General features: G+C 56.5%; 1 protein-coding gene across 5 annotated transcripts in view; it reads left to right on the top strand.

The window, feature by feature from the left end:
- TMCC2 (transmembrane and coiled-coil domain family 2) overlaps positions 1-23299 on the top strand; it is a 40481-nt gene extending 17182 nt beyond the window's left edge. For 3 of the 5 annotated variants that reach the window (XM_047076623.1, XM_047076624.1, XM_047076625.1), the window contains 3 exons: positions 18853-19793; positions 21023-21158; positions 21716-23299. In XM_047076623.1, the coding sequence (XP_046932579.1) occupies positions 18853-19793; positions 21023-21158; positions 21716-22027 (1389 nt within the window). In that variant the 3' untranslated portion in view covers positions 22028-23299. Of the gene's footprint in view, positions 1-8816; positions 9027-17503; positions 17885-18852; positions 19794-21022; positions 21159-21715 lie in introns of those variants that run through there. The other 2 variants (XM_047076627.1, XM_047076626.1) reach the window with 2 other exon arrangements.
- Positions 23300-26376: the final 3077 nt, after the last annotated feature.

Genomic DNA, 26376 nt, shown 5'->3' with positions numbered 1-26376 from the left:
TTTTCTTTTTAAAAAAAAAGCAAAAACAAATGCCCATCTCCGCCCCACCATCCTGCTTTCTACTATTTGTATAGCACTGAGCAAATTAGCTACTCTCTCTGCCTGACATCTATAAAGCGAAAAAAATTGTCATCATTTGTTGGGGCACTGGGGCCCTAGGTGCCCAGAGAATGCAGGTGACATCTGGGTTCTCCATCTGTATGTAACGTAGCCTTAACCTCTGGGAAACTCGGGCCCCAGGGGCTGCAGCAGGAACCACTGGTTACGTGTGCAGCAACAGTGGAGTTGAGTGTCCCCCAGCAAATGAGTGTTTGTTCTCTCTCTCTCTCTCTCTCCCTCTCTCTCTCTCCCTCTCCCTCCTTCTCCCTCTCTCTCTCCCTCCCTCTCCCCCTCTCCCTCTCCCTCTCCCTCTCTCTCTCCCTCTCCTGAGCAGCAGTTCTGAGAAAATGTGTACTCTCAGAGAAACCTAGTAACTCTTCCCATCCTGCCTTTGTGTCCTGCTCCCAGCATTTCAGGGACCAGATTAGCCCCTGCAGGGATCAGAGGCGTATATTCCCTTTTTCTCATTTGTTCCACATCTGATTGGCTCATTGCTTCCCTCTTGGTCTTATTCAAAAATTTCCCTAAGCTGCTGCCATGTTCTTCTCCCCACTTCCAGGCTTGTGCAAGGTGCACCCAGCTGGAGGGTCTCGGGAGGGGGATAATGCAGGAACACTGGGTTTATGGCCAGCCCTGCCAGGCTGGCTCCTGGCCTTGCTCTGGTTGCCCTTCCCCCTCTGTGTGGTGTGGTTGGTGGCCTCTGAGGACAAGGAACAGCGTGTGGGTGGGAGCCTAGAGCTCGCAGAAGGTGTCTAGACAGCCTTTGGAGACCAGCCCGTAGGTGCTCCGTAGCAGGACTTTTACTGACAGGCCAGCCTGCTGCCCCTGCTGAACCAGGGCAGGCAGGGTGGGAGAGAGGGCCGGGTGCACACGGTGAGATGCAGAGAGTGGAGAGATCGTGTCACGCTTGGATGCTTCCTGTGGCCTCAGGAGGTCTTATCTCCAGGCTCCAGGCAGGGAAACCAGTGGTGTTCAGCTCATCACCTAAACCAGAGCAGACTCTGGACATCCTGTTCTTCCGTATACTGCTCTACCAGACTTACTCGACAACAAGATTTTTTCTTCTCTGCCCCGGCATAAATAAGCACCCCTGTTTACTCCGAGGGATGGCAAGCGAGGGGCCACCCTTAGCCCTAGGCTCTTGCCAAGAAGACAGATCTTGGCAGGTGCCAAAGGAGCCTGGTTTATTTACGTCTGAGATCCTGCTGGGTCAGAGGTGGGTGGGGCTGCCCTGCTGACCCCTCAGCGGCTGGGGGAGGCCAGACCATGCATCTGGGGGGCTTCCCCGTGTGTCTGAGCTTGCAGGCCAGATTACACGAGAGGCCAAAGGGGCCCTGCTCTAGGGTCCCGCTGCATTCCTCGGCCTGTCCACACAAATACATCTACCTTCAGAGTCACATGACACTCTGCCTGTTCAGTCATTCATGTATACACTCGGGTCTGTGCCAGCCGGAACTCCTACCCAATTGCTGGGGAGGACAGCCGCCTTCTCTGTTCCGTCTCGTCCCCTCGTCTTTTCCCTTCCTCTCCGCATGCAAAGGCTCCTTAGGTGGACAGAGAACCAGAGGCAGCTAGCCGCTCGCCAGGCCAAGACGGGGCAGCTCTGTGATTTGTCGTGAACCGTTGTTTCCTGTCTCAATGATTAAAGACATGGGGTGCCTGGGTGGCCCAGTTGGTTAAGCGTCCAACTTTGGCTCAGGTCATGATCTCGAGGTTCGTGAGTTCGAGCCCCGCGTCGGGCTCTGTGCTATGTCAGCAGGCTCTGACCCAGAAGCAGCTTCGACCGCTTGGAGCCTGGAGCCTGCTTTGGATTCTGGGTCTCCCTCTCTCTGCCCCTCCCCTGCTCGGGTCTGTCTCTCTCTGCCTCTTAAAAATGAATAAATGTTAAAAAAAAAAAGAAGACTATTTTCCTGGGTCCTTTGGGCCCCACCACAGCAGTATATCTTGTAGCACCTGGCAAATCAAATTCTTCTTTTAGTCTGATTTGCGGTCCTCATATGCAGGAGAAGCACCTTGCCTTTTAGGGGTCCTGTCCAATCAGGAGAGGGGCTAAACTGCCCCTTACCTAAAGCTTGGGCCCCAGAGATCATGAGCTACAGCCTTCTCTTTTAGAGCAGGATCCTGGGCTCAGTTAGTTGTCCCAGGAAGGACCTGGCTTTTCTAGAATTAGCCTTTATTCATCTTCCCCACTGACATCCATGACTTTCTTTCTAGATAGAAAATGCCCCCTGTTCTCCAGATTAGCCCTGGCTTCTGGAAGTACAGAATTCCCCCCGGGGGGGGGGGGGGGCGGGGTGGTGAAGTTAGATCATGTCCAAGTTACCTAGCAAGACCCAGTTTCTTGCATTTTCAGCCCCCCTTGTGGCCTAGCTCAGGCCAAAACCTTATGGGAGACCCTGTGGCTCTCTGCAGCCCCTGGAGTCCGTGAGGACTCCAGCCCAGATGCAGGTGGGAGACTTTCAAGTCCCCAGCCTTTCCCCTTGGGACCCTGAGCCCATAAGATGCACCCCAGGGGAAGGTGTGCTCCAGGTTTGGTTATCAGCCCCGCGCCGGAGCCGGTAAGAGTCAGCAGCAGGAGGAGCTCTCTGTCATCCCGTTCCAGACGGCGAGGAGCCAGTGCTGGTGGTGTGGGCATGGGTCAAGGGAGCTGGCACAGGGCTCCCCAGCCACCGTGCACATTCCTCCCTGTGTCCACCACATCCCTGAGTTGCGACACATGATCTCGGTTCCCTCTGGTGCCAGATGAGGCAGTGGATATCTAGTATCGCTAACCTGATCCCCGCTCCTGCCTCTTTCTTCTCATGGGCAGTCTGAGCTTTCTCTGTTTATACGCCACAGGGCAGAGGGCTCTGACACAGAAGCAGTGATGAATACGTACACCCGGCCGCATTCCTGCTGGGCTCCAGGAGCCAAGGGCTGTCCTGCCCTGCAGTGTGGGGGCTGGAGGCAATGAGTGATGTTTCTGGAAACCGTAGCCCTCTCCGACCTCCCTTCTCTCCCCAGTGACAGGCGCTGGGGCGTCTGACTGTTCTTGGCCCCTGCCAGCGCCTGTTTCCCACATCCTGCAGAGGCCAACTCTCAGGCCTCTACTTCTTTTGTCCTCTTTGACCTTCACCCAAGTCTGGATGGGGGAGTTCTCACTGCATCCTTTTCCACCTCTGCAGAAACCCTGCTACCGGGACCCCAAAGCTGGGCCAGTATCCATAGCTAGTGAATAATTAAGCATGCCCAGCAGACGCTCAACAGATCCAAAGTGATACTGTGACCTCCTTCGGGTGGCCGGAAAGGTGAAGCCTGCCCTGGAAAAGCTCTGTAATATTAACTTCATTATATAAGGTTTCTTCACGGCCTGAGCAGGCGGCTTCAGAGCCAGCTATGATCTGGGCCCCATGCCTGTGTACTGACTTCTCAGGGGCCCGGTGGCATGGCGGGCATGTGCCTCGGACTTGTGGGTCGTGTCCTTTTGAGCCTTGCTGGCTTTGGCACTCAGTCGAACAGCATTTTGCAGCTTGTGTTCCTTGTTTAATCAGGGCAGCTCATGTAAGTGAGGAGCCCTGGAGTCAGCAGGAACCCCCAAGAGTTCTGCATGTCAACCCTCTGCTTTTAGAAAGGAATCATTCTAAATTCTTCTTGGCAGGGGCGCCTGGATGGCTCAGTCAAGCGTCCGACTTCGGCTCGGGTCCTGATCTCACGATTCGTGAGTTCGAGCCCCACATCGGGCTCTGTGCTAACAGCTCAGAGCCTGGAGCCTTCTTTGGGTACTGCGCCTCCCTCTCTCTCTGCCCCTCCCCTGCCCGCACTGTGTCTGTCCCTCTCTCTTAAAAATAAATAAATGTAAAAAAATTAAAAAAATAAATTCTTCTCGGCAAAGAGTATGGGGTGGGGGTGCTCTCTTCCTAAAAACCACCCAAAAAGAAGCTGCTTCCTCTCTGGGTCACTTTCTCCTACACCTGTCCCCAGCGCCCCCGCCACCAAGGAAACAGAGTGGCTATGAAAGGCTTGAAATCATCTTTTTCTATCCACCTGTCACCCATTTTGATTTTCCTAAAAGAGACCAAAGATGAGCGGTTCTCTCCACTGCCCAGCGTCTGGCTCATGACTTTGCCCACAGGGGGCTTCCTGTAGGAGTGTCCACGGCATCAGCCGGGTGGAAAAGCACCAGGTGGGAGACATGGCCTTCTCCCTCCCTGGAAGCAGCTGGAGGGTGGCCTGGTGTGTGCGTGCTGGTCACCCCCCAGCTTTCTCCATTCTGGCCTTTTCTGTCTGCCTTTTCTATCCGCTCGTGGGGCCAAGCCTCTCTACCTGCTCCTACGAAACATGCCCACTTGGTTGCTGTAGTTCACCCCGCAGACTATGAATCTTCCTCCCCTCCTGCCTTTCATGGCGGGGGTGGTGCAGGGAGGACGAAGACGCTCTCTGCTGAGAAACGTGAGTTTCTAAGAAGATGCATCTTCTGGTCGAGTCAACAAATGAGTGTTGGAGGAAGGACTCTGAGTGCCGACCGCTTCCCAAAGCCCTATTTGCAAGAGGTGAGCATTAGAGAGGCAGCAGCCTGCCACGGAGGGATGCTAACTGGGAGATTTTCACAGCGCACCTGGAGCGTGAGATTTTGAAGGCCTCACCTTCTATTCTGAGCTGCTAAATTTAGCTGTCTTTAGCTTCTAAAGCCGATGGCTTCTCAGGTTTCCCCTCCTTCAGAATATGTGGTTTGTGCCTTTTTTTTCCCCCCTAAGAGAAAGAAGAGTAAGTAGGAAGATTAAAAAAGGGAGGAGCTGAAGAACGATAACCAGAGGAGAAGAAGAAAAGAAAAAATGTGAAACTGACAGTATTAGGGGAAGAAGGGGCCTGGCCTGAAACTTCAAAGAAGAGGAAGAGGAGACTGAACTGAGCGGAGCCCAGCGACTATCCAGGCTTCCCTCCAGCGTCCTCTTCCATCTGTCACCCCGGGGCTCAGGCTAACCGGGAGGGTGGGGGCAGTGCGACCACAGACCCCTGGCCCAGCCCAGCTGCCCGCGCTCGTGGGCCCGAGCCACGGGGGCCGCCCCACCTTGGCTGACATGGGGCCTGCGTCTCCGCCAGGCCAGAGGGGGTGACGGCAGGGGAGCGGGACGGCCAGGACTTAACAGCAGGTACACGTGGTGGCATCCTCTCAGGGGCACCCTCTTCTTCACAGAAGGAGGTTGCCTTGGGGCTCGTGTGCTGCCTAAGCCCCCAGCCTTACTGCTCACTGTAGCCCTTCCGCGTCCACCTGCCACTCTCTCGGCAGCCACTTTTGTGGCTTTCTCTGTCCCAGGCAAAGTCTCCCAAGTCGCGTGTGGTGTGTGTGTGCGTGTACGTGCACATACACGTGTGGCGAGGGGGCCTCGGTGCGGGTCGTCTTGTTCAGTAAAACCGACAGTGTGTCAGGCATGTTCCCAGTTTATCTTCACCGCAGCCCTGGGAGTTCATGAGCATGTGTGCCATTTTGCAGCCAGGAAAACTGAGGCTCGGCTACGAAGAGTCTCTCACCTTCCCCTCCTACCTCCTGAGGCCACGGGTCTGATTCCTTAAGGCCTCTTCCTCCAGGCTGCTGCTTTGTAGGCCCTGGTGCCTCCTCCTGCAGCTGTGACGGAGCACACGCAGGGCCTGCCGAGGCCAGCGAGTGGCAGGGTGCGGGTCTGTGGCAGGCCGCTGACCGCAGGCCCTCTGCCGTGCCACTGAGAGGGGTAGCCCTCCCCCACAGAGCCTGGCCTAGGTGAGTCTTCCTGTGGTACATCCCCCTTCAGCCAGGGCTTTTCAGCCCCACCCCCCCCTCCCGCCGCCCTCCACTCCCCCCTCCCATTGCACTTGGGGACACTGAGCCTCAGGGCGTGTGGGAGCTTGAGGTCCCAGAGCAACTGTGGAACTGAGACCCAAATCCAGGGCTCACATAACCTTTCCCCACCCCAAGTCACGGCGCCTTGGGCTCCCTGCTTCCCACCCGCAGGACAGGAAGCTCCGTGGCCTTGGCAGGTCTGGGAACATTTCATGCACGTAAAGACAAGAGCAGACTCTGGAGGGAAAGGGATCTCTCTCCCCCCCTGGCCTGCCTGGCACACCTCCCCCTTGTTCCTGTTTGTTCCTTTTCTCTTAGCAGACTACTGGTTCACCCCTAGCTCCTCCCCTCTTTTTCCTGCTGTTTAGTTATTGTGCTGATGGGTGGTTGTCCCTGGAGGAGAGGAGCTGAACCCTCCCATCGGGGAGACCCCCGGCTGCCTGTGTCCTGGGGGCTCTCCTCAAGGTTATCTTGGTGGTTCAGTGTGCTCTTGCAGGAACCTCTTTCTGGTGCTTCTGAGCCTTCGTGATCAGGAAGTCCAGGGAGGGAGAGAGCTCAGGAGAGAGCCCCAGGGCTCTCCCCACCTCTGGTCTCCTGCTGGCACTGCCACCTTCTGTTCTGCTTGAAAGGAAAGGTTACCCATCTTAGTTTGGTGGAGCCTAGAAAGGAGGGAAGTGGGGGAGAGAGGTCTGTTTGTTTGTTTCATTTATTCCACCAACATTTCTTGAAGTACTTCTATATATTATGCTGAATTTGACTTGACACGTTTTAAAAAATAAGGGCTTTAAAATGACCGCCTTTTGGGGGGGGCACCTGCGTGGCTCCGTCGGTTGAGGCTCTAACTCCAGCTCAGGTCATAATCTCACGGTTCGTGAATTCGAGCCCCACAGCGGGCTGTCTACTGTCAGCCTGTCAGCGCAGGGTCCGCTTCGGATCCTCTGTCCCCCTCACTCTCTGCCCCTGCCCCGCTTACCCTCTCTCGAAAAAGAAAACATTAAGAATATGTGTATATACTTAGGGCTTGTTTGATTTGTTGTGGATGTGTTCCAAGTAAAATTTCTTAAGTAGTTCAAAACACTTGCAGGGACACCTGGCTGTCCCAGTCAGTAGAGCGTATGGCTCTTGATCTTGGGGTGGTGAGTTCAAGTCTCACGCTGGGTGTAGAGATTATTTAAAAATAAAATCTTGGGGCGCCTGGGTGGCGCAGTCGGTTAAGCGTCCGACTTCAGCCAGGTCACGATCTCGCGGTCCGGGAGTTCGAGCCCCGCGTCGGGCTCTGGGCTGATGGCTCAGAGCCTGGAGCCTGTTTCCGATTCTGTGTCTCCCTCTCTCTCTGCCCCTCGCCCGTTCATGCTCTGTCTCTCTCTGTCCCAAAAATAAATAAACGTTGAAAAAAAAAATTTAAAAAAAAAAAAAAATAAAAAAAAATAAAAATAAAATCTTTAGGGATGCCTGGATAGCTCACTCGGTTGAGCATCTGACTCTTGCTTTTGGCTCAAGCCATGATCTCACAGTTCATGAGTTGGAGCCCTGCGACAGGCTGCGTGCTGACAATCAGAGCCTGCTTGGGACTCTCGCTCCCTCTCCCTCTGCCCCTCCCCCACTCTTGCTCTCTCTCAAAAATAAATCAACATTAGAAAAATATTTCTAAAAACCCAGAAACTTTTACAATGAGAAATACGGGAGGAAAAAATCAGTAAGAGCTGCCGTGGATTTAGAAAAAGGTAAAGTCTGGGGTGCCTGGGTGGCTCAGTTAGTTAAGCATCTGACTTCGGCTCAGGTCATGATCTCATGGTCTGTGGGTTGGAGCCCCCACGTCAAACTCTGTGCTGACAACTCAGACCCTAGAGCCTGCTTCGGATTCTGTGTCTCCCTCTCTCTGCCCCTCCCCAACTCACACTCTGTCTCTCTCTCTCTCCCTCTCTCAAAAATAAACATTGAAAAACATTAAAAAGGAAAAAAAAAAAGTCTTTGGATGATCATTTTAAAGTAACCAAAATGGAGGCGCCTGGGTGGCTCAGTCGGTTAAGCATCCGACTTCAGCTCAGGTCACCATCTTGCGGTCCGTGAGTTTGAGCCCCGCATCGGGCTCTGGGCTGATGGCTCAGAGCCTGGAGCCTCTTCCGATTCTGTGTCTCCCTCTCTCTCTCTGCCCCTCCCCCGTTCATGCTCTGTCTCTCTCTGTCTCAAAAATAAATAAACGTTAAAAAAAAAATTAAAAAAAAAAATAAATAAAGTAACCAAAATGTTATCATCTAGGCTGCGTTAAGAATGAGTGCAAAAACACGCTTTTAAAAATTTTGGTCCCAATATACTTTGTCTTAGATATTATTTTACAGGCTTGTCATTAGTTCTGGAAGAGGAGGGGTGTCTTAGTATGAGAAGACCAGGCTGTGGTTTGGATGCCTAGGACAAAGCTGCAATAGACAGACTGTTACAGCCCCGTGAGATAGGTCATTCAATCATTCTGAAAGCCCAGGGAGGGTCATTCTCATGCTAGGCCCAGCGAAGGGCTCGGACGTGTTTAAGATGTGATTCCTGCCTTCCTCGGGGAAGTAAGACCGAAGACCTGTTTGCGCATAACCACTGTGCGAGAGGAACAAATGTTGGGAGGTGCTGGAAGTAGTCTCTGACCCTCATGTCCCGGGCTGCACATGGCTGAGCTGGCCCCCAGAAATCGGGACCTGTTGATGTGCTTTTGCTAGGTTCCTGTCCTCACAAACCCCAAGTCATCGGCCACCATTAATGTTTGTAAGGTTTCCCCAAGCCCAGGGTGTGGGGACTCCTACTCTTGGTTTTGGCTGCACGCCCTGGCATTGGGCCCCACAGATACGGCTGGGACCTTCTTATCTCTTCGCACCTTCTTGGGACCACCCTACCACGTGTGGACCCTGAGTATTTAAAACCCGAGTCCTTCGCCTGGCTCACGTAGGTGCAGGAGCCGTGTCTTTGGTGATTCTGCCTCGGAAGCCTCCCTGAGAGACTGAGCTGGGCCCTCAACTCTGCTGGCCCTCCTGTACCCCTGCTCAGAGCTTGCTCGCCTCAATTGTGGCCCTCTGGCCCCCTCTGCTGGCCACTCACAGGATTTCCTGCTAGAACTGTCCAGATGAAGTCCAAGGAGGAAAGGACTGCTGTGAGTTTGCCATCTGTGTTTGATCCCGGGTGTTTATGCCTGGGCCATGCTGGGGGGAGGCAGTGGGGGGGGGGATGGGGCATGGAGGAGAGCGGGGAATAGGCAGCAGAAGCCAGCGGAGAAGGAGCTGTATTGGTGTCTGAGCAGAGAGTGGATTTCTGGAAGAATATCTCAGAGCTGCGGGGGTCCCCCAGGTGATGCTGGCTGAATTCTGATCCCTCCAGGGAGTTCTTGGCTAGGGAGCATGGCTTGGGAGTGATGGAGGCTTTAGCGGGGCAGAAGGGAGAGAGGTAGGGTACTCCAGGCTGAGCTGGCTGTGTTAGGATCCAACAAGAAGTCCCCTCCAGGCTCCAGAGACCTCCTTTTCATCCTGGCCAGGAGCCCTACTTCCTTTAGGAGGTGAAGAAGGGAGCCAGTGGACTGTGCCTCTGTTTGTCAGGGGGGCTTCTGATGGTGGGAGGCATTTCCGGGCTTGCACTAGGTGGATGAGTGATGCAGGTACACATGTCTCCATGTGCTGCACCCCCCACGGGGGCTGGAGGTGCTGCCTGTCACACCTGGGTGTCCTCATGCACGCTGAACTCATGGTGGCGACAGCTGAGCTGGGGGCTGGGCAGAGTGGTGGTGGCGGGGGCACCTCTTTAGGGCTGGGTCTCCCCGCTCAGTGATCCTGCCTGTCTCCTCCCAGATGGGAAGGAGCAGCCTGTGAGCCCCAGGGCAGGGGAAATCTCCCAGAGCAATCCGTCCCTAATCCCCAGGCTGGGCCTCAGGCTGGAGATGGCAGCTGCAGAGCCTGGGAGCTTGGGCACACCTGCTCGCAGACCCCGGCTTCCCTTGGCAAGCCCCGTGCTGCCCAGGGACTGCGACCCCGGGGGCCTGGCCCAGCCCCTGGAGAGCTGGAGCCTCAAAGCCTCTGGCGCCCCGTCACCGGCACGGCTTCGGGAAACGGGACCCGCACAGGTGAGGCCCCTGGTGGGTGGACGGGGAGAAGGTTACTGGGCGGGGATGGGAGAAAGCCATTTGTGCTGCTTGCCAGGCGGCCTGGGCTCACCCTCTGGTCTCTCAAGGTGTAGCCCCCTCTCCATTACAGAGAACTCCGTGGGAGGGTGGAGGGGGCGAACACCAGGCCTTCAGGTCTAGGCTGAGGAGTGCCCGGAGGGCCCCTGGGGTGGGGGTGGGGGCGGGGGCAGGAGTCTTATGCAGAAGCACAGGTGAACCCTGGCTCAGAAGCCTCTAGAAACCAGTAGGCCGTACGTCACTCTTCTTGGGGCCAGAGGAGCTGGCGTGCAATTAAGTGGAAGGGGTGTGCCTGGATGTGGTCGCTTCTGTCTACAGAAAGACTTGGACAGGGAGAGCGGGGTGTGAGGGTCCCGTGAGCACTGACCCCAGGTGGACAGTGGGGAGTCCAGAAGGAACCAAGTGCTTGGGCGCCTGGAGCTTTTGGAGAATTTGCAGGGTGGAGAACGGAGGAGGCCCCGAGGCAGGAGCCTGTGGGGGTGAGGAGGCAGAGTGTGCAGGACATTCGTGTGGAAAAGGGCATCGTTCTGAGCAGGGCAGGGAATGTGGTAGCTGAGCGGAAGGTGTAGACTGGGCCAGAACCTATGGGTGGGCCTGTCAGCAGGGACAGGAAGCTGAGGGCTGGGGGAGAGAGAGGAGCGGGTAGCCCTGAGGCCCGAGTCTGGGAAGGGGTGGGTACCTGCTGGCTGCAGGCAGAGGCTGATGGAAGCCTCCACCCGGTGCCCATCTGCCTGGAGATCGCAGGTGCTGTCTGAAAGGGCGAGCGAGTGCATTCCTCAGGTGTCTGTGCCCTGCACTCTGAAATCCCAGGTGGCAGCATGGGACTCTCTGTAAGGCTGCTGAGGGCCTATGCCTTGCCACAAGGGATGGGGTGCTGCAGGGAGGAGCCAGGGCCCTGGGGCTCCTACCTCTCGAATCCCCCTTGTAGGGGCTGGGGCCTTGCTGCAGGAGTTTTTCACCCCACTGGACCCCCGTGAACAGACCCGGGTATACATACTGCCCCACGTGTACTCCATTAAGTGCCTAAGCATTTGCCTCCCTGCCCTCCGGAGAAAAGCCGCTTAGGCTCCCTGGCACCGGAGGAACCGCTGGGTGGGCTGGTACCTTCCCCTTCTCCCCTCCCCTGCGCCTTTCCCACGTGGGGGTGGGAGGGCATGGGTCAGCTGTGATGGGGTGTCCAGAGCTGGGACCAAACAAGAAACCGCAAATTGCCCCCACCTCCTCACCAGGAAGAGAAAGAGCCAGCAGCCCGGCAGGCTGTGCCTGCTGATCTAGAAGAATGGGGGCAGCCCCTGCCTCCAGGACCGGGGCTTCGGGTCATTTTTCCGGCTCTGGCTGGAATATCTAGTTGGTGTGGGAGACTTCAGGTCCCTTCCTCCCAGCTTCCCCGCAAGGTCAAATGGCCTCTTTAGGCAGAAGGATTTTAGCTGGCCATGAATGTTCCTTTCCATCCTGGCCCTGGCCTTTCCCTCTGGGGATGATTAGAAAAAGTGAATCTGAGTGTTCTCTATCCCAAGAGGGGTGCTCAAATCAGAGTCACGGGGCCAGAAGTCAGCAGATAGAAGCACCTCTGCTGAGTCACGCGGGCCCAACAGCCTCCATCACACTTGGCCTTCTGGGCTCTTAGTCGCTGGAAGCCCAGGCCCTGCTCAAGAGCAACATCCCATGTGGATCTCAACCTGCTTGGCCAGACCCCAGACCCTCCTGTTCCCCGCCCTGGGAGGGAGCCTGAAGGCCACCTGTCCCAGGATGACAGGGACTGCCCTGCTCTCCCAAAGGGAAGCAAAGAAGCTCCAAAACTCTTTGTTTCCTCCCCTCCCCTCTCCGTGTGTGTGTATCTGTCTGTCTAAGAGTGACCTTCGTGTTGGCTTTCCTGAGCAGAGACCTAGGACAGGAAGTCCTCATCTTCTGTGTCAGCCTGCCCTGGGGACCCTAACAGGAGTACTTTGTAAGTTCAGGAAGGGGCTGCTTGTCCCCTGGGGAGGGGCGTCAGGCTGGGAGCCCTCTGCAGTCTTGTGGGAACCTGGGAGCACAGGTGGAATTTATTCCATTGCCGAGAAATAGCACCACGCTCCACATTTCACAGCAGCCAGTACCTTCTCCTCCCTGCACAGAGCTTCACGAAAGCCTGGATGCTTTCTGTCCCTACAGAGTATACTGTGTGCTCCCGGCCTCAGGGATCTGGGCGGCTGGGCTGGTGTGCAAGACGGGGAGCCATTGCCCCCATGGCAGGGCCCCGGGTTAACAGAGGACATGAGCTCAGGCCTGGGAGGAGGTGGGAGCCCTGGGAGGCCCCCAGGAGCCAGGGCTCCTGTAATCTGGCAGCATGCCTAATCCGGCTTCATGCGGAATTGCCGGATGGGGACAGGGAAGGGAGTCCACGGCTCTGCGAGCCCATGTGGAGGGGGTGCTTCTGGGTGCAGGAAGCAGGGAGGGGAAGTGGGAAAGTTGGACCCTGGACACTTAAGACAACGTCCCATCTCTGGCTCTTCCAGAACATTCACCAGGACTTCTTGGACCTCAGTCACTGTTTAGAACAAGGTCTGTGACCTCAGCCCCGGCTGGTAGGTACCATGAGCGGAGAGCATGACATGGCCTCCCTGGTTGCCCGGCATGGAAGGGCATCATGAAGGAAGCATGGCCCTCCCTCCACCATTCTCCTTGTAAGAACTTGCCTGGCCCACGCACGGGGATCAATCTTGGGGTCAGGTACCTAGGAGAGTGGAGTGGGAAGGCCATGATGCTGGGGCCGCAGCTCCAGGTGTGGTGCTGGCTGCTGGGCACGGACAGAGGGCTGAGTGGCCTGGGCCAAGTGAAACTCTGTGACAATTTGGAGAGAGGAGCAATGGTGCCTCTGTTGCCCACTCGCTGCCGTGCTCCAGCTGGGAGACCCAGGGAGTTTTCACCCACCACTGACCGGGGGTTGAGTGATCTGTACCCGGCCTCAGGACACGGGATTGGGAGTGAGTTAGAAAGAGCTCTGGCTCTGTTGAAAATGAGACAGTGATTTGAAGGACCAGGAGACCCTCCCACAGACCAACCCTGTAATAGGACATTGGTTGGAGCGGTGGCCGGAACCAGCAGGTGGGAGGACCCCTGGCCTTCTACATCCAGCTTTTTGTAATCACCACTCTGTCTGGCTCCAGAAGATTGCCATCACCCCCAAAAGAAACCCAGACCCATTAAGCAGCCACTCCCCACTCCCCACTCCTCCCCTGCCCCCCAGCCCCTGGCCACCGCTAATCTGCCTTCTGTCTCTATGGCTTTAACCTTTCTGGACGTTTCATATAAAAGGAATCCTTCAGCACGTGACCTTTTGCATCTGGCTTCTTTTGCTTTGCGTGATGTTCTCAAAGTTCATCCACGTTGTCGTGTGTATCGGTGGGACTTCATTCCTTTTATGGCCCAATGATGTTCCACTGTATGGATGTACCAACTTAGTTTACCCATTCTTTGGTTGATGGACAAATGAGTTGTGTCCACCCTTTGGCTATTGTGAAAAGTGCTGTTATGAATACATGTGTACACGTACTTGTTTGAACACCCATTCAAAAATTTTTTTTCTCTAAATGTTTGTTTTTGAGAGGGAGACAGAGCGTGAGTGGGGGAGGGGCAGAGAGAGAGGGAGACACAGAATCCGAAGCAGGCTCCAGGCTCTGAGATGTCAGCACAGAGCCCGATGCAGGGCCCGAACCCATGAACTGTGAGATATGACTTGAGCCAAAGTCGGACACTTAACCGACTGAGCCACCCAGGTGCCTGAATACCCGTTTTTAATTCCTTTGGCTATATACCCAGGAGTGGAATTGTGAGATCATGTGGCAATTCTACGGCAAATCCCCCAAACTAAGGGACCCCCCCCCAAACTGTTTTCCACAGGGACTTCCCCTTTACATTCCCACCAGCAAGGTATGAATACCTGTGGTAGTTTTTCTACATCCTTGCCAACACTTGTTATTTTCCTTTTATAATTTTTTTTAAATGTTTTTATTTTATTTTTGAGACAGAGCATGAGTGGAGGAGGGGCAGAGAGGAAGACACAGAACTGGAAGCAGGCTGCAGGCTCCAGGTTCCAGGCTCCGAGCTGTCGGCACAGAGCCAGACGCGGGGCTCGAACTCACGAGCTGTGAGATCGTGACCTGAGCCGAAGTCGGACGCTCAACCGACTGAGCCACCCAGGCACCCCCTGTTATTTTCCTTTTAAAAATTATAGCCACACTAGTGAATATGAAGTGTCACTTAATTTTGTTTTTGAGCACCTGCTGTATGCCCTGAGATTGTACCGATTGTTGCCTTCACTTAGTGTTTTATTTCATTCTCCTGACAACCCTTTGGGGGTAGGTCAAATCCCCTCCCGTTTCCGGGTGAGAAAATAGAGTAAAGTTAATGACATACCCAAGGGCACGTGGCCAGTGAGGGACAGAGCTAGGGTTCTAAATTGGTGTCTGACTCCAAATTTGGTGCTCTTTCCATTGCATTGCATGGGCTCTCTGTCCTGTCTCCGTGCTGTTGTTTTTTTTTTTTAATAGAAGTATAATTAACACACAGTGTTATGTTAGTTTCAGGTGTACAGGGTAATGATTCAACAATTCTATGCATGATACAGTGCTCATCATAAGCATACTCTTTTTTTAAAGTTTATTTGTTTATTTTTAGAGAGGGAGAGAAAATGTATGCGAGGAGGGGAGGGGCAGAGGGAGAGAGAGAATCCCAAGCAGGCTCCGCGCTGTCAGCACATGGGGCTCGATCCCATGAACTGCGAGATCATGACCTGAGCTGAAATCCAGAGTCGGGCTCTTACCTGACCGAGCCACCCAGGCACCCCACGATAAGTGTCCCCTTAATCCCCTTCACCTGTTCCACCCATCCCCCACCTCCCCTCTGACAACTACCAGCTTGTTCTTTGTATTTAGGAGTCTGTGTTTTTTGTCTCTTTTTTGCTTTGTTTGTTTTGTTTCTTAAATTTCACGTATGAGTGAAATCATGCGGTGTTTATCTTTCTCTGACTTGTTTCACCTGGCTTTATACTCTCTAGTTCCATCCCCGTAGTTGCAAATGGCAAGATTTCACTCTTTTTTATGGCTGAGTACTATTCCCCTACGCACGTCCTCTGCCTCTTCTGTATCCATTCGTCTATGGACGGACATTGGGCCAGCTTCCACATCTTGGCTATCGTAAATAATGCCACAGGCTCATTGCTTTTCCTTGTGTTTTTTTTTTGTTTGTTATTGTGTGTGTGTGCTTTTTTTTTTTTTCCAGATCTCTTTCCCCTCTTCTGCTTTTTCCATCCTTCATAGTTTTGTCATCTTATGCTTGAACTCTCCTTCCTTTGTTAAAGTATTCTCCTTCTTGGTGCCTCTGCCTGCCACCTCCTTGGCATTCTTTCCTTTAGCCACTCTGTCGTGGTTCAGTCCTGAAGGGCCACTGGTGCTATGGGGAGAGGGGGGGTGTCCTGGGGTGGGAGGCATGAAGAACCCCCCACCTTCCTCCGTGGGGGAGGAGGACAGGGTGGGGGTGTTCTGTGACTGGAGGCGCCCAGCGGGGTCCAGGTGTGACAGATGCCAGTGGAGGGGCAGCAAGGAGCTGGTGTCCTGCTGAGGGACCCCCGGGCTCGAGTCTGGGCCCCAGGGCAGGAAAGAGGGGCAGGTGAGGGGGCCAGGAGCCCAGCCCCAGGCCACTCCAGCCCACCGTGAGGCCCCAGCTTGTTTTCCCAGGAATGTCTGTTCTCTCGTTCCCGGGGATTTCGCAGCCAGCTTCCACTCGGCTTTTCCATCTGTAAGCTAGACAGACTCTAAATCAAGGGAGGAGAGACACTAAGCTGCCGGAGTAAAGCCAAGGTAGGGGGAGAGTTGCTATTTTATAGTCCCTCGGAGTCCCAAAGCACTTCTACTTTTCACGGCTTCCCTGTCTCATTAGCTGCTCGCATACCCCTCCTAGTCCTTGCGGCAGGTTCTCTGCTCATCATAGAGACAGCCGAGCACCGCCGAGGGCCGAGCATCAAGCCATGTTTCAGACCCAAAACTCACCTTCCGGATGTTTTTTTCTCCCCCAAAGAGGGAGAAAGAGAATTGAGCCTCTTTGGAAGCACAGCAGCCTTAGAAGAGGACCAGATTGCTTAATCTTAAAAATCGTGTTCCTAGAGAATTTAATTTTTTGTAGTTCAATATTTATGCTATAGTATCAATATTGAGTGCACTGGTAGGGATAATCTCTTTTTTTTTATGAATGAATTTTCAATCTTGGACCCTCGGTCTACACTGTTTTTGTTTTGTTTTGTTTTAATGTTTATTTACTTTTGAGAGAGAGAGACCGAGAGACAGAGCGTGAGCTGGGGATGGTCAGAGAAAGAGGGAGACACAAAATCCGAAGCAGACTCCGGGCTCCGAGCTGTCAGCACAGACCCGACGTGGGGCTCGAACTCCCAAACTGTGAGATCATGACCCAAGCAAAGTCGGAGGCTTAACTGCGCCACCCAGGTGCCCCTGGTTGGTGTAATTTCTTAATGAAACTGCATTCCCCTGCCCCCCTGAATTGTGCTGCCTGGATCCAGACAGCATTTATGAGTGCCTTCTGTATGCCCCACACTGGGCTAAGTGCTTGCTAGGCATCATCTTGTGCAACCCTCACAGAGACCTGAGAGTAGATAGCATTATCCCCCTTCTCAGGTGGGGATACTGAGGGTCAGGGAGAGACAGGTTTCATCACTGCAGGACATAGCACAGGAAGAAGGGGTTTAACTGCAGGACGGGGTTTTAAGTCGCACTGGCGTGACAGACCTTGGGACAGATCACTTAAGGGAGGCTGTGGAATTGGCTCTTCTGGTACGCGAGTTCAGAAATTCAGAGGCAGGGTTCTGAAGACATGTGCCCCTGGAGGGAGGGCCAGGGGACACAAAGGGAGACCCAAAGCCAATGTAAGGGGCAAGTCCCGACTTTAGGAGAGATTGGAGAAGGGATCGGCATTGTCCCCAGCATCCCCAGCAGAACTGTGACCTGGAAAGGCCCCAGAGGAAGCCCACAGAGGAGCCACCCGCCCCCGTCCCCTCCCCAGCTCCTGATTTTGGCAGGACTGTTGTTTTCACTAGTGTTTTCCAATAACTTTGCACCTCGGCAGAAACCGGGTCCAGTGACTTCTGCCTGTAATTGGCACAGGCTGCTTCCAGTTCTGGTGTGGGTAAGCGGGCCACTTGCTTTGCGCTTATAACCCCTTCCCCCACCTGTACCTCATCCCGCCCCACACACATGAAGAGCGAAGGATCTGACCCGGCCGTCCTGGGGTGTGCTGTGTGTAAAAATACATGGGGTTGAGCCATTTCCTGCTGCTTCCGTTCTTGCATGGCGATAAGACACAGGGGACTCAGCTGTGGACAGAGAGGTCCTCCAGCAGCTGGGGTGGGGGGGGGAGTGGCCCTGGGAGAGCAGGACTCCAGACCCGCCTGCTTTCTTCTGACCCCGCGGTTTCTCATCTTTCCTATCTCCTGGGACCTTCCCTTCCTTTCACCCCGACCCCCCAACCTTTCTCGGCTTCTCTTCTCCTTTGTGCCACCCTCATACGCTTGGGAAGCCTGCCTGCTGCTTGGAAAGGGACCGTCTGCTCCGTCCTGCACATTTGCCCCCTCCTGAGCTAGGCCCTGGTACCTTCAGGCCCCCAGACTGGTCTCTGCTGCCCTTGGCCCCCAGGGTTTGCTCCTGGGACTTGAGTCCTCAGGACCTGGCCAGCACGGTGGGTGGGGCTGTGCTCCTCTCCCGCGTCTGGGAGAGCGTCTGGGAGAGCGGGCAGGGCCGGGTGCTCCCGCCGTCATGAAGCGGAAGAGGTTGCTGACGACTCAGGAGAGCTGGAAGGTGATGGAGGGGCTGGAAGGGGTATCCACAGAGGCAGGGGACCTGCTGAACTGCATTAGGAAAGCCGGGGTGGGACGGGTGGGGAGGCTTCCTGTGCCTACGTAGGGCCAAAGTGTAGGCTTTGGCCAGCTCTGGGGGAGAGGGCTGTTTGAGGCAGGAGCCTTTGGGGGAGGTGGAGTCCAGAGGGACAGCTTGTCTTGTCTCTGAGAAGTCAGTCTTGTGACTCTCCTCAGGCATACTTGGTCCATGTGACGGAGCAAGAAGAGCTCTGGCTGGAAGTTCTGTGTTTTCGTGGCTGTGTGTCCCTGAGCAACTTGCTTGAACTCTCTGGGCCAAAGGAGGGGCAGATCTGCCTAGACTGCATTTTAGGGATGTTATGAGGATTAAGTGGATCGCAGCTGGGACAGCCCCTCAAAACTGGCCATGGGTAGGGGCACTTGGCTGGCTCGGTCAGTGGAGGGTGTAACTCTTGATCTCGGAGCTGGGAGTTCGAGGCCCACGTTGGGTATAGACATTACTTAGAAAAAAAACTTTTTTTTTTAATTTTTTTTCAACGTTTATTTATTTTTGAGAGACAGAGAGAGACAGAGCATGAGCAGGGGAGGGGCAGAGAGAGAGGGAGACACAGAACCCGAAGCAGGCTCCAGGCTCCGAGCTGTCAGCACAGAGCCCGACGTGGGGCTTGAACTCACGAACCGTGAGATCATGACCCGAGCTGAAGTCGGACGCTTAACAGACTGAGCCACCCAGGCGCCCCAGAAGTAAAATCTTTTACACAAAATGGCCACCGTAAAGGAATACTGCTACGGTTGTGGTTATTGGGGGCTCTTGCCCTGAAGCTTCCTATTCCTCCTGCATCCATCTCCCAGGCAGAGAAACCAAGGCCAGAGGTGTCCACGGACATAGGAGGGTATCCTCCCACAGTGTCACGATTTACCGACGCTTGCTTTTCTTGCCTCCTTCCCCAGGTTGACAAGGGAGACCTTGTGGCCCTGAGCCTCCCCGGCGGCCCCGGCCACAGTGATGCCGACGGTCCCGTCAGCCTGGACGTGCCGGACGGGGCCCCCGACCCTCAGCGGACCAAGGCTGCCATCGACCACCTGCACCAGAAGATCCTGAAGATCACCGAGCAGATCAAGATCGAGCAGGAGGCGCGGGACGACAACGTGGCCGAGTACCTGAAGCTGGCCAACAATGCGGACAAGCAGCAGGTGTCGCGCATCAAGCAGGTGTTCGAGAAGAAGAACCAGAAGTCGGCCCAGACCATCGCCCAGCTGCACAAGAAGCTGGAGCACTACCGCCGGCGCCTGAAGGAGATAGAGCAGAACGGGCCCTCGCGGCAGCCCAAGGACGTGCTGCGGGACATGCAGCAGGGCCTGAAGGACGTGGGCGCCAACGTGCGTGCGGGCATCAGTGGCTTCGGGGGCGGCGTGGTCGAGGGCGTCAAGGGCAGCCTCTCGGGCCTCTCGCAGGCCACCCACACCGCGGTGGTGTCCAAGCCCCGGGAGTTCGCCAGCCTCATCCGCAACAAGTTTGGCAGCGCCGACAACATCGCCCATCTGAAGGACCCTCTGGAGGACGGGCCCCCCGAGGAGGCGGCCCGGGCGTTGAGCGGCAGCGCCACCCTCGTGTCCAGCCCCAAGTACGGCAGCGATGACGAGTGCTCCAGTGCCAGCGCCAGCTCGGCCGGGGCGGGCAGCAACTCCGGGGCTGGGCCGGCGGGGGCGCTAGGGAGCCCCAAGTCGAACACGCTGTACGGGGCCCCCGGAAGCCTGGACGCTCTGCTGGAGGAGCTGCGGGAGATTAAGGAGGGACAGTCCCACCTGGAGGACTCGATGGAGGACCTGAAGGCTCAGTTGCAGAGGGACTACACCTACATGACCCAGTGTCTGCAGGAGGAGCGCTACAGGTAGGCGCCACCCCTCCCGCACCGCCGCCGCCCGGCCGGGCCTCAGCCGGAGAGGCGGGGCGCCGGCTTTCAGACTCCGGCTCGCAGAGGCAGGTGGAGGTGCACATAGAAGGGTCCGAGGCTGCCGGAAGGAGCCAGAAGAGGCCCCGGGAGGCCTTCCTCCAGACTGGTCAGAGCGGCTGGGAGATAGGGTTAGGGGGCCTGACCTGCCGATGGAGAGAAGGCTCTGCCTGTCTCAGGAGCTCTGAACATCCCTGCTTGATGGTTATGTGGTCCGTGTACAGAAGGGGGAAACTGAGGCAGGGACACGGCCAGCTACATGGCCTCTCCTCCGGAAGGACTAACGGCACTGACTCTCGAGCCAGGCTCCCTGGGTTCAAAGCCCAGCTCTGCTCTTTCCTGTTTACCTTGAACAAAGCACTTAGTGCCCCCACAGCTGCTCTCCGGGTCTGTGCCGCGGCAATAACACAGATCCCTACTCCTAGGGTTCATGAAGGTTTGACGAGTCCAAACCTCTAAAGTCAAACTATGTAAACCTCTGGCACCATCAGGTTAAACATTTGGCAGAAGCTGGAGTCTCCGGCCCCTCCCCGCCCCACCTGCTCCGCGCCCTCTTGCTCAGTGCCCCTCCTGTGTCATTTGGTTGTCACTTGCTCCCTGGGATTCTCGGCGAGCTTTTCCTTAATTAGCTCTTTTCCTTTTTCTTCATATATATGAAGAAGGGTTAGAAAATTGAGGGGGGGTCCCTGCCTGAAAACTAACTACCCCCACATGAGAGTCACCTTTTGATACTTTGTGCCTGCAGAGCAGGGATCGTGTCGCTGTGTCGCTGTGTCCCTGGTGACCAGGAGAGCATCTCAGTCCAGGGCTTACAGGCTCATGCCGAAGGCGTTTAATCCCTGAGTCCTCTGTTCATGAGCTGTGGGACGTTAGGCAGGTTCCTTAACCTCTCTCTGTCCCAGGCTTCTCATCTGTGAAATAGGATGATGCTAGTGCTTGTCTCGTGGGGTTGAGGGGGGGGGTGAGGATCCTGGGAGATAACGTGGGTAAAGCCTGGGCACAATGCCTACTTGGAAGCAGCACCGTATAAAGAGTAGCTTTCGTTGTCGTTGCTGTTAAAATTGGAAGGGGACTGAACGCGTTGCGTGTTTTGAGGAACGAAATTGATCCTGGGGAGAGAAGGGAGGTCAGGGGGCCAGGACTGAAGTCACCCCTTCTCCCTCTGCCAGGTACGAGCGGCTGGAAGAACAGCTCAATGACCTGACCGAGCTTCACCAGAATGAAATGACCAACCTGAAGCAGGAGCTGGCCAGCATGGAGGAGAAGGTGGCCTACCAGTCCTACGAAAGGGCTCGGGACATCCAGGTACGACCAGAGACTGGCCCCGGGGAGGCCCCAGACGTGCCGAGAGAGCTGTCGGCGGCCGGAGGGTGAGGGCTTTACCAAGTGGGGGGTGATGGGCACAGGCGGGTCCACTGGCGGCGCATATGGGCGCGTGGCTGAAGAGGGCAGTGCGGGGTGGAGATAGGAGCCGGGCAGGCCCGAGGCTGGATTTGTGCGAGCCGACGGGCGAGGGCCGCCCATGCCCCCAGCTCTGTGATGGCAGCCTTGCCAGTGAATAATCGGGATCTGCGGGCTCCAGGCTGCCTGGAGAGGAAGCTCCAGGGGATTGGGCCAGCTGTGTGTCCCCTCTCCCCTCCCCGCACACACACGAATCAACCACATCCGTCTCCTACCACCCTAAATGTCGTAAAGCACTAAATGTCGTAAAGCACTGCCCCCAGCTGCAGCCGATCAGCCTGTACCGCCCCCCCCGCCTCCGCCTGGCCTTTGCAGGGGGCGCCCTGTGCACGGGCACCTTCTCTGAGGGGCGGGTAGGGTTCAGCCCACCCTGAGCTCCCACGCGCCCCTCCCGCCCGCAGGAGGCCGTGGAGTCCTGCCTGACCCGCGTCACCAAGCTGGAGTTGCAGCAGCAGCAGCAGCAGGTCGTGCAGCTGGAGGGTGTGGAGAACGCCAACGCGCGGGCTCTGCTGGGCAAGTTCATCAACGTGATCCTGGCGCTCATGGCCGTGCTGCTGGTGTTCGTGTCCACCATCGCCAGCTTCATCACGCCCCTCATGAAGACACGCCTGCGCATCACCAGCACCGCCCTCCTGGTCCTCGTCCTCTTCCTCCTCTGGAAGCACTGGGACTCCCTCACCTACCTCCTGGAGCACGTGCTGCTGCCCAGCTGAGCGGCCAGCCCACCCCTGCCCCGTGCTCCCCCCGGCCCCAAGATGGCCACGCTTCTCCAGGAGGGACCCGGGGACTCCCGAGTCCCTTGAACTTGTTCGTGTGTCTGGTTTGGCCTCTTGCCCAAACTGTCCATTCCAGCAGCTCCTGCCCCCTTCTCCGTTCTTGCTTCTGTCTGACGCCTTCTCCCTGTTGGCCTGAAGGGAGCCTCGAGCGCAGCCCTGGCCGGGCACAGTGAGGACATCCGTGGCCAAATGGAGCAGAGGAGGACACCGGGATGGACCATTCTGATTATTTACAGTCACACAAGGACTTCTCCCAGCGGACTCAGGATGCAGCAAGTCAGGAGGGTCAAGAAGAGGAGCAGGAGAGGGCCACGCCCCATCCTTCCAGGGAAGAGCCCAACCTGGAGACATCCACAGTTCCCTCCTGCGGAGATGGTCGGGGTGAAGGCCAGACGGCAAGCGGGGGGTGGGGCTCTGCTGGCCTCAGAGAATGCCAGGGAGAGAGGGCAGGTCCCCCCAGCCTCTGGGCACCTGCCAGGCCAGAGGGCAGGCTCGGTCCACCCCTGGTTCCTCCAGAGCTGGTTTGAGGCTCACTTCCGGGCTGGGCCCTTCCCGGGATATGAAGGACGCAGGCTCTGGAGGCCAGGTGGAGTACAGCTTTAGGACTTGTGTTTTCCCTGTTGTTCTTTCTGCCTGTCACTGGATCTGCTCTTTTCAGGGAAACAGGCCCCAGGGGCCCCCCGAGCCTCAGCCTAAGCCCTTAGGCCTCTGGGAGCATGTTGGGTTCTATTTATTTATTTATTTATTTGTTCCTTTGTACCTTGTCCCCCCTGAGCTCCAGGGAGAGGGAGAGGCCCTGCCCCTGACCTCTCTCGGAAGCCAGGGCCTTCTTCTTGGCTGTTGGGCACTTCCATACCATTTCGCCTCTGGATAATCCTGGCTAGGGGAAGGGGGGCGAAGCCACCCAGCCCCACTCTCCCAAAGCACCCCTCAGCCAGGACGGGAGGAGCATAGCCTCTCTTTTATACATCTGTTTATTTTGTATGTGTGTATTTGTGTGGAGGAGGTTGTTTGTTGCTTTATTTTTTTAAGGCTCTGGAGTGTCGTGTATGGTTTCTCTTCACATCCCAGCCTTCCCACAGGCACTTCCAAGAAGAGAGGGCATTTCTCGAAAAACAAAAGAGAAATCCCTTAGAGCGGAGGAGGGTAGTGCCTGTCAGCTGTGGTGGACCTTCCTGAAAAATAAATATCCTCTAAATTTTCAAAGCATCCTGTCTAGTGTTAGTTGATGAGGCCATCCCCGTGGAAACCACCGGGTCTCTCCCCACACCCAGGCATTCTGGGTAACACTCTGGGCCTCCCCTGTTGGCCTGAGCCCTTCTTCCTTCAGGATCCATCCCTGAACAAGCCATCGTGCACCCTTCCCGTCCTACTTTGCGCAGCCAAAGCTCTGGCCTCCGTGATAGGGAAGTGAGGTGACACCACCCCCTCTGGCTGCCCAGAGCACTTTCTAGGGGGAGGGGATTGGGAGATTGCTTTCTAGGGCTCGAAGAAGACAAACAGCCCCAAACCCAGACAGCAGCAGCCAGACCTGGTGTGGCCACGAGAGGGCAGCAGAGTCCTTACCCTTTTCTCGGGGTTCAGTCCCAAAGAGAGGCATCTGCTGGACTTACCGGGGCCTGATCATGCTGTGCAGCCAGAGCACAGATCACCTGCTCACCAGAAGCCTTGAGCGTGGAGGCCAGGCCCTCAGCCTCTGCCCCTGTGGCTGCAGCTCCCAACCCTGGCAGTTAAGGGCACTCACAGAAGGCACTGGATTCCCAGCAGGAACCCTGTAAGACCTTGGGTGGGGGGGGGGGGTGAGTACCACCTGAATCTTCCTAGTGAGAAGAGGAGGCTGGGTGCAGGGGGTGTGTGGGAAAGGCACCCACCCCAGGGTCCTGGCCCGTAGTTAGTGCACCTGTGGCCAATTCCCTTAGCCTCTCTGGCCTCGGTTTCCACATCTGTAATGGGGGATGGACGCAGTAGCTGCTGATTTCAAAGGGCTCTGACATTCTGTGGTTCTGCGGGTCTGAGAAGTCACAAGTTGCAGTCGTGCCTGTGGCCTTGGGCTCGAGGGGGCTCTAGGAGTCAGGGAGCACTCCCTAAGGGGATCAGAGAGAGCGCCATGGTGGCGCCTCAAGGAGAGCAGCCTTTAGTTTCATCTTCACCCTCTGACCATGTAGGAGTTTCAGCAGGTGACCTTATGGGGCCCTCCAACACTTTAGCACTCTGGGCCCTGCACCCCACCCGCACACACACACACACACACACACACGCGCCTCCCGTGGGGGCCACATTCCTGGGCCCCAGGTGTGGGGGGGGGTGGCTGCTCCAGGCTGCAGACATTTCCCACATTCCTCCCCAAGGTCAGGTGCCTTCCCTGCATTGGCTCTCAAATGTCGATGCCAGCCCCAGTCCCCACTGAAAGGGAGGAGGGAAGAGGGAGGGAGGGCAGGGGATCATTCTCTGCTGATACTGAAGCAGCAAGTCCAAGAAGAGGGGGCAGATCGCCCCAGCCAGAGGCATCTGCAGAAAGGATGGAACTACACAGGCCTCCTATCGACAGGGAGGTGGCTAGGAAAGCCCTGCCTTGTCCCGGCTGGGAGTTGGGTTTTGTTCCTCCGATGGTCACCGACACTTCCTTGTTTGTGTCTAGCCTCTCTTCCCTCTGTAAAAAGGGAGGGAATCGCTCCCACCGTGGACCTGCCTCCTTCTCCCACCGGGGTTCACAGGGCCGCCCACCCTGCAGGGGACCGGCCTCCTTCAGACAGCAGGGCCTGTCGGGCGGGGGGGACAGTGCTGGGGAGCAGGCTCCTTCCTGGAGGATCTGGCCTGCAGGCCCCAGGCCCGCATCTTGGCCTGGAGTCGGTGCTTTCGCCCTCCAGCTGCACCTGCCAGGCTGGCCCGGAGCTAGCGTGTTCGCAGTGCCCGCGCGCAGCTGGCTTTCCGGGCCAGCCAGTGGAAAGGACGCCGCTGGAGCAGGTGCAGGCCTGGCGAGCACAGAGCCCTCCGACAGCAAGACAGCACCACCGGCAGAGGGAGGTGACTTAACCCTCGCTGCTCCAGTTTTCTTGGGCTGATTCTGAGGTGGGAAGGGAGTGGGGAGAAGGAGACAACTGGGGTCACAGAGCGGGAGAATATGAAACTGTAGCTGGGGCACCTGGAAGGTCCTCGCGGCAGGCTTCATTTCCCCATCAGTGGCCGGGCCATTAAGTGCGGTCCAGATCCCGATATTAAGAGCCTGACAACCTGGGTTCAAATCCCAGCACCGCCACTCACCTCAGACAAGCCTCCAGCTGCCCTCGGAGCGCCTCGTGCAAGTAGGAGTGCAAGTGACCTCTGGCTCACGGGCCTGGGGTGTGAGAGAGAGGGCATTCTGCACATCCAAGACTTCGGTACAGTACCTGGAAGGTGATCAGAGACTAACTCAGGGCAGTTGTGATTACTCTTCATCCCGGACCCCAGGGGATGTTCGGGTGTGGAAGAAGCCGCCCGGGAAGTGTAAGGCAGAGCCTGTGGAAACTTTCCAGGCCGAGGGTGACTTGGGGAGTCAGCCTCTGATCCCTGACAGCCCAAGAGAGGCCCTCACGGCTCCCCTTTCCCGGGAGCGCAGAACCTTCTTCATTCCAGAGGCCTTTCACCTAAGTCTTACAGACAAAGCCGGCTCAGGCCCAAGGGGTCAGGCCCCAGCTTGAGGGAGAACAGGATGAGGCCTGCCTGCCCGGCCCAGGCCTGCTGCCACCATCCCGGGCCTATAAGTGTATGAGCACGCGGGGCCCTCCTTCCTCCGGCCCGTGGGCCAGGTATGGGCTCGGGCGTCAGCATCAGGAGGCCCAGGTTTGAGGCCTGTGAGGTCGTGGGCCTCAGTTTCCTTATCTGAAATGCAGTGGTGTTCGTGCTGCCCAAGTGGCAGGACTTTCACGAGGCTCAGAGGAGATGTTGGATGTGGGTGCCTGTCACAGGCCACCGCCAGGTCTCCCCAAGGGGAGATAACCTGCAAGGCTGCCGCTGGACCATCTGGGGGCCGCAGGGAGGGTTCTGACCTCCTTGTGGGCAGGGCTGGGCAGGGCTGGGCAGGGCTTGTAAAGGTGGCTGGCAGTGACCCCTCAGCCTGAAGGGCTGTAGCCAACCTCCAAATAAAAATGGAGAAAGCTCTCGGCCCCCACCCAGTGTGCTGGGATGGCATTTGGGGAGGGAGTGGAGGCTGGGACTTGCCCCAGCACATCCAGACCTGCAGGCAGGACCTGAGTCAGCCAGAAGGGCAGCCCAGGTAGGTGACGCAGCGCGGCCTCCCACACGCGGCT

The sequence above is a fragment of the Lynx rufus genome, unplaced genomic scaffold (genome assembly GCF_022079265.1).
Source record: "Lynx rufus isolate CCGP_SWC_20201006 ecotype Redwood Valley unplaced genomic scaffold, mLynRuf1.p SCAF_15, whole genome shotgun sequence".
Taxonomy (NCBI): Eukaryota; Metazoa; Chordata; class Mammalia; order Carnivora; family Felidae; genus Lynx; species Lynx rufus.
Note: the sequence above shows the minus strand (reverse complement) of the source record. Positions and strands in the feature narration are given on the sequence as shown.